The sequence below is a fragment of the Symsagittifera roscoffensis genome, chromosome 1 (genome assembly GCF_963678635.1).
Source record: "Symsagittifera roscoffensis chromosome 1, txSymRosc1.1, whole genome shotgun sequence".
Taxonomy (NCBI): Eukaryota; Metazoa; Xenacoelomorpha; order Acoela; family Convolutidae; genus Symsagittifera; species Symsagittifera roscoffensis.
In genome coordinates, this window is record NC_087062.1 from 23,508,872 (window position 1) to 23,521,242 (window position 12,371).

Below are 12,371 nucleotides of genomic sequence, written 5' to 3' on the forward strand. Positions count from 1 at the left end.
ACGGATTTTATAAAAAAAAATAGTGATGATACTTTTTGGCAAGGGTGAGTAAAAAAAGAAAGCTATAATCTTGTAGTAGCAGCCAGCAAATCAAACGTATCAACAGCAGTTAAAATTTCAATAACTAATTTTCTTTGTATGTTGATAGTGAATTTGACTGAAATAACTTCCCCTTTCATTTTTCTACAAAAATTGATAAAATCTTGATTTTCTTTGAATTTACCATCTGGTGTTCATTCTGGTGGAAATAATTATTACTTTTTAATTAATTCTAAATAATAAGTTCTTGGAATGATTAACTGAATACAAAAAACACTTTCATGATTCTCATATCACCAAAAAGTTCACTTTTTCTGCAAACGCGTAAAAATAACAAAGTAGCCAACTATTTTTGACTGGCTATCAGCTAATTTAAAAGTGGGTGCTAAGTTAAGTTAGCTGCTTAAGAGGCAATTATGTGTAGATTAACTTTACCTGTGTTAGGGGGAAGGGTACAAATTGGATAAAGATTGGACGGGCTCGACAGAGCAGTAGATTCAGTCGAAAGATCTGCAGGCCAAAAATTTACCTGTAATTTGATCACGCCTTGCTCTGCTCACATGATTCATATGTAATTGTTGACGAATTGTTGATTCACATGTAATTGTTGACGAAAACTTTTTCCGGAGCAGGCTTGGGTAAGTTCAAAATACTTGGAAATTTCAGATGCTGCGGGCCCTCGCAACACTTTCGAAAGGACTAAAAAAGGTTTGACACCTTCGCAATTTGCCCCATAAATGGTCTTTTTTTTCAATCAATTGTACTATAAAATGCTCCTAGACTTTGTAATGTTTGAGCTAAACATATATGAATTTTTCAATAGCAGTTTGAAGAAGCATCTGGTGAGGTCGGCTAGCTGAACATGTCGGGTGGTTGAATCTTTTCACAAAGTTGGATGGAATTCAGGGTGCGATTGGGTCTTAAGAGGGGCAATAGGGGATAGGGCGGATTAGAGCCAATCAGAGTAGAGCTTCTCTCTTTATTGGCTCCTAATCGCCCATTAATTGATACACCCGCCCGATTTACTCCATACTGAAGACTTATCAGTTAGCATCATCAGTTTAGGTTTTATTATTTACCAATTGATGCATAAATAGAAACAACTGCTGATTTTCGAAAATAAAAATCGGAAACTTCGTGATATCTCTTACTTTGATATCAACTCTTGGTTTTAATGAACAACACATTTTTTTTCGGTTGTTCCGAAAAGTTTCTAGAAAATTTCACATGTTGTTATGAATCATTGGATAGCTCTACGCGGTAAGAAAATTTTACATTTTTTTCACAGAATATTTCAAGCAAATGTCATTTATATCAAATAACTGTTGTTTCCATTTAGATCTCGGCGCTCATCTTTTCGCCCCACAACATTACGAAACTTTTCTTTTCTCCTCACAACACTCAGAAAAGGGGTCACAAAAACCGTGCCCAAACTCCGCAGCCCAATCCCAGCAGAACAATGTACACAACTTCGCCCTCGAGCTGGAAAAGTTCGTCGGACTATCAGCCGCATCTGCAGTTATTAACCCAGTCATTACGAGGTAAACTTTTATTTATAAATACCTGATTTATGCTAAAAAACCTAATTTGTCGGAATGAAAATTCCGCTTTTTTGTAGAAATTACTCGAGCTTCGGTTAAAATCAATTGATATCATTGAAAACAGTCTGAAACTTTCTTGTTTAAAATTACTCTAAAAGAATGTTTAGAAGCCATTTTCTAAACAAATTAGCAACATGCAGAGGATTAAAAGTTCTGATGTTATAAAAAAAAATCCAGATACGCGCAGTTCTGGCAACAACTGCCCCTGTTCAAGTTCTACTGGCAGTTGGCAAGAGTGAACACCAATTCAGTCCCCGTGACGAGGAGCTATCAAGACTCGAATGATGTGAAACAGTACAAAGTACCCACAGGTAGTTTACTTTAAATTGAAACAAACGGACTTATTACTTTCTTATATTCATATAACCTTCGCAAGGATTTTTGATCATGCGAACAATTATATTATCTTATATTACTATTAGTAATTATATTATATTAGTATTTTCACAAGGTACTACTCTACTACTGAAATTGGTCACACCTTCTTGTGGCATCACTGTACGACCAAAATCGGAAATATCTAGTCAAGGGACAAAAAAGTTTTCTTTTTGAAGCGATGAGTAATAAACGATTTTTTGCTTACTCATTTCTTTTCTCTGCAATTATTGAAGATACAGAATTAAAATTTTGATACATATTAATGAATTTATTTTAAGAGATCTCGTTTGACAAAATCTTGTTTCGCAAGCGTTTAATGACCAGGTAGTATTATAAACTTGAAGAGGTCTTCACTTTGCTGCAAAACTTGATTAAAAAGCTCCATAAGTTCAAGTTTACATGCTCGAAGTGTTCATTTGGAGGCCAGTCAAATGTTTTTCTCACAATTTTTTTTGAAATAATTGAAAAATTTTACTTTTTTTTAACATCAACAAATAGCTGAAACCGTTTAATGACCACCCGGGTTGAGCTCACACTGAAAATTAGCAAAAAGAAAAGAAAAAAAAGCGATCGCCATCCATGAATTATCGATGTTCATTGCCACAACAGTAAATTTTATCGATATTTTTTCGCTAATTTGGCTTATTTTCAGCGATGAATCTGCGATAAAAAAAATCTATCAAAACGAGCAAAAATCGTGATGACAGAGGGGATGGATACCGCAGCCGGCAGCTTTGTAGACATGCATCTGCGCTATCAAGCATTATAATAACTCAAGTTAAAGGGCTTAGTAATAAAAACTCTCGGATCTTTTCAAGTTTCCCACCCCTGTGTTAAATTACAAAACAAAGATGTTCAAAAATTGTTCACGCGGCAGTTTGCATGTTAGAAATGTTCTAGAAATGAGTTCACCTGTTCACGCTGAGACGTTTTACTGCAGTTACTAACTTGAAAAGTCATTTTAAATAAATTTTCAATTAATGACTTTCAGCAAAAATCAAAGGGGGGGACTGGAAAAGAGCCAAGCTCTCATTTGAAAGCTATAGAATGAGTTAAAACTTCTTAAGTCTTAGTGATTATTTTCTACGGAATCATTACTGAAGTAGCTCTGGAACATCGCACATTTAGCTATGCAAAAAACTCTGAATTATTCATGAATCAGCTCTGGAAAATAGCGATCACTGGGATACTACATAAAAAGCGATAATTAGTGGTGGGCTTCAATCCGGGCAGTTAATGTTAATAACATGAAGAGGTCTTCCCTTTGCTGCAAAATTCGACTAAAAAAGCGCCATGAGTTCAAATTTACAGGTTCGAAAGGTTCATTTGGAAGCCAGTAAAATGCTTTTTTCACTAATTTTTTTGAAACACTTTACTTTTTACTTTTTTGAAATTTTACTCTTTTTTTTCTAAGATCAACAAATAGCTGAAAACGTCGGATAGTTTTTACGCTGTCAATGTACAGCAAACTGACAAAAGAAGGTGTTCCAGAAAGGATTTTGTAAAAATGCACTGCTGATTCATCACAGTTCAACAATACTCATGTACCGAATGTTCAGACTGCACTTTAAGGTCTATTAAAAAAAAGGCAGAACAGATGACGAAATAATTGAAAAACGAAAACGAATTTTTTCTCATTTTTTCTTCGCTCAAATGCCAATGAAAACTACAAAAAGATTTGCCTAAGGTCTCGTATCCTAATAGTAAGACCAAATGACTTGATTTCAATCGGAACGCATCATTCTGCCGCTTACGCGTCTTATGAGAACGCAATACCTGAATTATCTCAAATAATTATCTCAATTTGCTCAAATTAGCAATTTACCTACCACCTAAAATTTACGAAAAATGATCACAAGAGAATTTTTTGTTTAGTTTTGAGGTTTAGACAACAAAGTGGTTCGGATAATATAAAAAACTCATATTGAAAACGCATAGTTAAGAATTCAAAAATTTACTGAATAAAAAACCATCCCAAGCATAAATGTTCCGCTTTTTCTACAAATACGGAACATTAAAGGGTCTTGATGTATTTTAAATTACATGTGTTTGAATTGTTTCCGAGCTTTGTTTGAAAAAAAACGCTTGTCTGCAATCAGTTTCTTTGCTTTATTTGATCATTAAAAATCAAAATGAAAAGTAAGAACTGTGTTGGCGTGAAAATTTTTTTTCATAGGCAAGTGTTTTGTTTGTGTTTTTCTCATGTTTTATACCTGATAAGCAAAAAATTACATATCAGCTTGAAATTTGTTCAGATCTCGACACTGCCTGTGTCAATTTGGATCACAAAATTTCTCTCTCTCTCTCTCTCTCTCTCTGCAAAATTTAGCTGTTGTTTTTTTTTAAATTCCATTAGGCTGGCAGAAGGGGCCAAGGCATAAATACATTGAATCGACAAAAGCAGAGATGACCATTTTTCAATGCCAGGCATAATGGTTTTTTGTATTGTTCTGTATATTGTTTTTGCGCAATATAAGGAAAAAAAACTATGTTTATGAGTCCCCGTATTAGAAAACTTTGAGCACAAAAGAGCAAATTCTCTTTGTTGCTTACCAGGATTTTTCATAAAAGAGATGACCTCTCTAATTATATTTTCAACTGACTTGTCAATAATGCATTCGAAGCAAGATTTTGTAAAATCTGCAGGATTCAGAGAGCTGGTTTCAATCCTTTTCAAAAGACAAGGATTGCCAGTTGCTATGCAAGTAGCACATATTGTTCCAACCAGATTCTTCGGAAAACCAATAAAAGTGTTTTTTTTTCTCTTTTTTTTTCATCAGACTATTGTTGTTTTTAGTGCCTGGTGGGATTTGATAACTATAAAAATGCATAGAAACATAATCAATTAGACATAATCGACATTTGCAATTAAGACAAAAATTGAGAAAATAAAGAACGAACTAGAAAATTTTTTATAACGGTTTTCGCATTTTTTAAAAACCCTTCATTGCCAAGGAAGCACTAAATTGTACATTCAAAACCAATATTCTCAGTAAAGTTAAACTTTTTCAGCCTGAAAATCTAAATAAAATTAAGTTTTGATAAAACAATCGTTACTCGATCGTTTTTCTTGCTCGAAATTCTACTGAAATCAAAAACTCTAAAACAACTTTTCTCGACACTGGGACAATTTTAATGTTTTTCGAATCACGACTGACAGGATTTTAATCTGGCATATCAGCCGAACCATTCCGATGATTATTTGTGGTACCTGATATTGGATGGAAAAGGAAAAAAAACATAAAAAAAAAACACACCCGAATACAAAGTTTCCTCCTCATTTTCAATGATCGAAACAAAAATTTACTAAGTCACAACTTAAAAAAAATTACTTTCCAAAAGGTAAAGGCAGTTTTTGTTCGCGTTATCGAGATTAAAAAACCAAGGAAAAACCATAACCCCGGGTCAAAACTGGCGTTTTCAAAACTTCACAAAATCTTTATTTAGGCCTGACCTTAATAACTCTTGAGCACAGTGATGGGAGTGTGTGTAAGACAGTGATCTACAATGGCCACACACCCCTCCCTAGAGGAAGCCAAGTGGGGGGATCACTTGAGGGCAGGAGGGTTAAGGCGGACAAGATACCTGCAGATACACTCATGCAGAAGCGGCGACCCATTTGGGAGGTGGGCTATCCGTTTCTTTACTAAGTGATTCTAGTTGTAAAATGTTTCGTTTTTTTTATCCCACTACCACCTTTGTCCATCATGTACAAAAATCGTCTCAAATGAGTAATACCAGGAATTCAAAAATGTTTAGAATGGTGCCTTCTAACTGGACTTACCTTTACAGTTTACCTGGGAACACTTACTTGGCCTGAGAAAATATGGATTTGGCCGAGTTAAATTTGATCCGAAAAAAAGTAACCATTCATTTATTCCATTCATAACACGAAGTAAATTCATTCGTAAAGTTTTATTCATAACACGATTTTTTCATTTAATAATTATTTCATTCAAATACATGAAGTAAGTTAAGCCGTACAACATTGAAAAATCGAATTTGAAAAAGTGAGGCTCTTAATTGTACTGTCCAGTTTGGCAGTTATTTAGCTTCAGTTAGAGCAGCTCCTTAACTCTTTCTATCAAACATTTCATAATCACATTTCATAGGTCATGAAAGGCCTCCAAGTGGATCACTTCATGGACCTCTCGTTCCCGGGCTCAAACTGGACCCGCTTTGTGAGGAGTGCGAGGTACTCTGGGGGTCCTGTCTCGAACGAGTACAACCTTGAACTCAGCCAGAGGGGAAATGAGCTGTACTTCATCGCCAGGCACAACATACAACCGGGTAAATTAAATGAGTTGTCTGGAGACCTTGAAGTGGCCTATGCTTTTGTATTTCAATCGAGAACAAAAAATTATTATAGACTTATTACAAAACTGAACCTTTTCTCGATATATACTTACATTGATACATACATTGATATCTATTAACAGGTACAGGTTACCATTTTAGAAAGTTTGTTGACCTAAATGCATAAACACCGATCACTTAAATTAAAGAAATAATAATAAAAAAGCTCAGGTGGTTCTTTGAAAATTCTGGTGTTCGTAACCACTATCATCCATTTTTTTGCTTACACATAAAACATAATGCTTAAAACAAAAAATGTGATCATTTTATTACTCTTTTAATTGAAAAAGTAACCTGATAATTTTTCTATTGTGGCTAGAATAATCTGAAGTAATGAAAGCTGAAGTTCATGAAAAAATAGGGATATCTAAGCCTCACTTGTGATTTCTGAAGAAAATCCAATTTTCGGCACGAATCTATCCGGCCGAAAATAAGATAGCGTGACGAACAGACGGTGTACCTTATCTGAAATTACTCTGTGAGTGAGCCACCCCGGGCTTAAACTCACAATTTTCTACAAAAGAACTAAAAAAAAACTTTGTAGCTTCACTTCAATTTGACTTCGTTTTAAGAACGAGATTGCCTACTAAAAGTTTCAATTTTCTAGGTGAGCAGCTGATGGCGTGGTATGGTGACAACTATAACATTGTAATGGGGGTTGTAGTGGGGCTAAAACCCATCCTCCCCTCAGCTCAAATTGAAGGCGAACGAACAAGACTTGAGAAAACGGACCAGTTTGCAATTAAACGGCTCAGAATTCAAACAAATCTATCAAGCAGAAAACTTTTGGCTAAAAATCCAGGTGATGTACAAAACTTCGTTTCAGTTCTTATGCTTAGGCTGAAATCTAAGCTTTCTCATAAAAATAGAAAAATATTTGAATTTCAATAAATAATCAAGCTTAAATGTTTCACAGCTGATGATAAAGAATTTTATCATGACTTTTTACAGATTTCTGCCCAGTAGCAAAACTGCCCAAACTAACCCCCACTGAAATCCAAACTCCGGTCATGGTCCCAAGTGGTTCCCCCACTGATTCTGCTGCAGGAGAGGGGGAGGGCTATCCGTGTGGAAGGTGTGGGAAGGTGTTCGCCTATCAGTACTACAGAGATAAACACCTAAAGTACACCAGGTTAGTAGCTTTGCTTTCATGTTTTTTATAATAAAAAACAAATATTGAGCAAAACGTGCAAACTAATTTATTCAGATTTTCAAGCCGGTTTCATAACTACGCCATTTTACTCCAAAACCATTGGCCGAAAAGCCAAATTAAACTAAGGCACGTTGTCTCGAAAGCCACAAATTAAAAAAAAAATACAAGGATAGCCGGTTGCTGCGCAATTAGCACTGAATGTTGCGACCACATTGAACCAAGAAAATATTCAAAGCAGTCGGAACATCAACAAGAACTTCGATTCAGAGAGCAGCCCGGTTTTTTTACTGGAACAGTTTGTGACCCCATGAATGTGTGTCTCTATGCTTTTTTCGTTAAAGATTGCTGGTTTGGGAAAAGCTGCCTCAAGCTCAAGCAACAAATTTGGAGCACCAACATCTGGATAGTACTTCGTATATTGTCGTATATCTGGATAGTACTTCGTATATTGTCGTATATCTGGATAGTACTTCGTATATTGTCGTATATCTGGATAGTACTTCGTATACTATATCTGTGTTGCAGGTGCATCGACCGAGGCGATCGGAAGTTTCCCTGCTCGCTGTGCACGCGATCATTTGAGAAGAGAGACAGGCTGAGAATACATGTACTGCACGTGCATGAGAAACACAGACCCCACAAATGTGCAGTTTGTGGCAAGTTGAACATTATGATTAACATTTTGAAAACGTAATCAAAACGAACACTAAAAAATCGGAAATTGTAATGCTAAAAAAATCGTCGTTGTTTAACTTTTCGCTTGTTATTCTATTTTCTTTTCAAATCCTCACTGACTTATAGTGATTTAGTGCTGTTTTAAATAAGGGTTTATTTTTTGCAGGGAAGACGTTTTCGCAGTCGTCCAGTCTCAACAAGCACTTCCGCGTGCACTCGGGAGAGAGGCCGTACAAGTGTGTGTTCTGCTGCAAGAGCTTCACCGCCTCCTCCATCCTCCGCACTCACACACGACAACACTCGGGCGAGAAACCATTCAAGGTCAGTCCTCAGTTCATTTCAGAGGTCGATGAAAGTTAAAAGATTGTCAATAACAACAGATATTTCAATAATAAAATTTCAATATTTCAAGTTATAAGATAGTTCAAGATCAGATTTTAAATTTTTAATATGATTTTAATGATTAAACCAGCTTGCTGTTTTAAGGTTTCTTTAAACGCAACTCAGTCAGTCATATCAATTGCTTGTTGACGAATGCTGAAGTTGCTGCTGACTTGGATAACTCGTAATTGATCGCATTTTGCCTGTTATGTTTCAGTGTCGATTCTGTCCGAAGTCGTTTGCGTCGCACGCGGCACATGACAGTCACGTGAGGAGGACCCACCCGGAGGAGAGTCTTTTGGAGTGTCTCAAGTGCGGACTGAAGTTGGAGTCACGCAGACTACTCAACATGCACATCACAATCAGCCACAAATGAGGGAAATAAGAGAACAATTGAAAAAAAAACAAGAAAATAATTCGAGAAAATATCTGTCAAAATCAGGATTGGACGATCGGCGGCAAAAAGAAAAAAAATCAGGGAAAATGTGTACAGCATAATACAACAAACATGATGCAAAAATCAGCTATCAAATCTCAAATAAAAAAAGTATAAAAAAATTGTTATGATCAAAAAAAACAAAGCCGATACAGTTGAAAATTCATGATTAAAAATTACCAATCTAGTCATTTGACAATTTGAACAAAACATGGTTTCATAAATAGTTTAAAAGCATATTAGACTCCCGAATTTGTTCAAATTAATTTACCAGTTATTATGGTTTTCCAGATGATGAATTCATATTTTAGAGAACTATAACTTTGTAAATACTTTGATTTCTTTAATCTCCCTCAAGCTTCAATTCACCCAGCTCAAAATAATCATTCATATTTTTTAAACACAATATTATAATTTATCAATGTTTTGTTATGATTTTTTTTGCAGACTATCCGGTGAAAAATGCAATGTGTTTTAAAATTTATATGAAAATTTTTACGAGTCACAAGTTTCGTAAAAAATATCTTCGTGCTAGTGTTTTTTTAATTGCTCTTTTGCTATTAAAAAGCACCGAGGTCAAAGTTGCGCAAAAAAACGAAGTGACCAACAAAAAAAGTCGTTGAAAAACTTATCTTCAAAACACGCAAAACGCAAAATAAAACACATTATGTTGCAAAAAAACGCTCAGCATTAAAATGAGCAAATTTCAACTCATATTGCGCAAAACGCAACCAAGATGGCGCTAGATTAAAATAAAAAACATTTCAAGAACAAAAATTGGACTGTCGGATTTGTTGCTCGCCAAATGGTGAACACAAGCAACCAAGACTACTAGTATCAGGGCGAAGCCCAGCATATTTCTACTGCCTTTTAAAATTTATGGAAAAGTGTCAAAAATGGGAAAATTACTTTTTTGTTATTTCGTTTTTCAAAAACCATAACTTCGCACTCAATGAAAGGCACAAAGTGATACTTTAGCATATAGCAAACTACTTAATAGAGCAAGAAGTATGCCTCCAACTAATTTGAAACGATTTCAAACACGGATTTTATTTCCGCTCACGCAATAATAGCACGAAATATATTGCGCGGTAATTATACGAATCTGGCCAAATTGGCAATCTTCAAACCCCCATAAATTTTGAAAAAATGATCACAGGTGAAATGTTTTTCAATTTGAGCTCAAGAGAAAAAAGTTTTTGGATGACATAAAAGAACTGTCAAAAAATCTAGTTGGAAACTTCGTCTGGAGAGTAAAAAACATCACGAGCACAAATCTTCACGAGATATTTGAACAATAACATTATAATTCTATATACATCGGTTCTTAAATGCATTTAGCTAAACCAGTTTTTTTTAATGTTGTGGTCCTAAATGGAATGGCAATAAGAAAGTATGCACTTCCAGGTAATTTAGTTGATCACCAAGAAAAAAGCTAGAAAAGAAACAAAGCGAGCAAAATAGTAATTGAAATGTAACAACTCAAGCAAAATAAAATAAAAAAACTCCATTTTTTATGGAAATTTGGAATCGCTGTATCAATATACAGCAAAGTGGTCAAATTTTTATACCTATATTCAATTTTCTTGAGATTGAGTAAATGTGATCGAGTTGCTAGACCCAACTTATGTTTTTTTTAAATTTATGATCTGGATTGAACTATAGCGATTGCCTTTTGACCAATCTTGATGTATTTTTCACTATATTTGACGACCAATCTTCGAAGACTTTCTAGTCAACCATCCCGGAGGTCTAACCCAAAGGTTAGGTATTTAGGTTGACAAGAGCGCATATATCCAGCGCCCCTTACTCTATGGCTTACTTGAAAGAGCTCACCTTGTAGCTACAAACTGTAGCACACGTGCGATTGGAACCATCAATCATATAATTGCTGGACACCATCACTACCGGATTGCCACAAAACCACTCCATGTGATTTGAAAAGTTACTTCTACTCGACCCAAAACTTTGTCTCTGATAACAATTTTTGATCGAGAAATGGCTTTCTCCTTGTGTTCAAATTGCAAAAAGTGAACAAAACAACAAAGTACATCAATTGAACTCTATGATAACATAGAGAATATTTATGATGTTTTTTTCCGCTTGTCTTCATAGTCTTTAAACCACAATGCGACTTTTATATTCGAGTTCATGGTGATATTTTGTCTAAGAACTGATCCAATATCAACAGTGGCGGATTTACGAGGGACGCCCATCCCTCACAGGGATTCAACCCTTGACTACCCAAAAGTCCCCCCATTTTAAGACTTCCCGTTTTAGCTGGCTGGCTCTCAAATTTTTCAAAAGGCGCCAATATAGACTTTATTCGAGAAGGGAGTGCGCGCCGAAAAAAAAACATTTTTTTGGTCAAAACTGTTCAAATAGTTTCCAACATTTTTTTAGATTGCTTCTTCAAAAATTCAATTGCGACGCAATAAATTTGGCTAAAACATGTGTTTCTCAAACTGATTTATGAGAGCTCAGAAATTCAATTTAGTCGACCTACAAATTTTTTTTTGAAAATCCCCCCCCCCCCCCCCCCCCCCCCTCGAGAAAATTTTAGATGTGTCCAGAATAAAAACCAGGCTTTTTTCACAGATAAAGCGAACCTAATCTTTCAAAGCTTCTCATGTTTCATTGCACGCTCTAGGAAATATATGACTGCAGTTTTGATTACTGATAAATTCAAATTTTCAGCTAATCCGGTTAAAAAACGGCGGTGCTTAGCTATTAAATTATAACGCGCTTCATTATTGATCCAGAAAGGCGACTAACTACAAAAAATGAAGTTACACAAATGTTCATAAAAAAATTTGTGATTCATCTTGTTAGTCTGAGTTAACCGCAATAGGCCAAAACTGCTAATCATACAATTTCATATACTATGTCCATGTAAAAAGCACGAGTCATTTAAAGATCATACGTTTTGCTACAATGTCGTCATTGTTTTTTCAAAGGAACTTTTTTCTTGCTTTGGACAACAAGTTGGTGTATTATCATAAATAAGAAAGAAAGTTCTGGTCATAAATTTGCTAATTATACCGTTTCTTCATATGTGGAAATTTTTTTACCAGCATTTTTTTGATGGCGCCAACAAACTTTTTTTAATGAAGTTTCAAAATTGACCCCCAAAAAAGTTTGTTGTTTTTTGAATCTCAAAACGAATTTTGTACTACAAAAACTTGCGTGCAAAAAAAAATTTCAATGCCTGATTAATTAAAATTTTAAGATTTGAAATTTTTTACCAACATTCAAAAATTTGTTATATCCATCATCTCATTTGTTTAAAACAACTGTAAAACAATTCAGGTCATTTCCTGTGCATTGTAGATTCAAGACCTCGCAACTTTTG

The 12,371-nt window shown here is 35.0% G+C and overlaps 1 protein-coding gene and 1 long non-coding RNA gene across 2 annotated transcripts; both read left to right on the forward strand.

The window, feature by feature from the left end:
- Nucleotides 1-1,531: 1,531 nt before the first annotated feature.
- LOC134856839 (uncharacterized) lies at nt 1,532-5,624 on the forward strand. The gene is made up of 3 exons (XR_010164852.1): nt 1,532-1,580; nt 1,818-1,951; nt 5,466-5,624. It is a non-coding gene; the product is annotated as an uncharacterized LOC134856839 (long non-coding RNA).
- A 509-nt stretch (nt 5,625-6,133) lies between these two features.
- Nucleotides 6,134-8,959, forward strand: LOC134853797 (PR domain zinc finger protein 14-like). Its single transcript, XM_063869764.1, has 6 exons — nt 6,134-6,308; nt 6,982-7,077; nt 7,326-7,506; nt 8,053-8,183; nt 8,369-8,523; nt 8,801-8,959. Exons 1-6 carry the CDS (start codon nt 6,134-6,136, stop codon nt 8,957-8,959), a joined length of 897 nt encoding a protein of 298 aa, XP_063725834.1.
- Nucleotides 8,960-12,371: the final 3,412 nt, after the last annotated feature.

What these genes read in the sequence shown, in the direction of transcription:
- LOC134853797 (XM_063869764.1), top strand. Translation starts at nt 6,134, where the DNA reads ATGAAAGGCCTCCAAGTGGATCACTTCATGGACCTCTCGTTCCCGGGC. An exon ending in AAACACCTAAAGTACACCAG is followed by an intron (nt 7,507 to 8,052) that starts GTTAGTAGCTTT and finishes TCTGTGTTGCAG; the next exon opens with GTGCATCGACCGAGGCGATC. An exon ending in CGGGCGAGAAACCATTCAAG is followed by an intron (nt 8,524 to 8,800) that starts GTCAGTCCTCAG and finishes GTTATGTTTCAG; the next exon opens with TGTCGATTCTGTCCGAAGTC.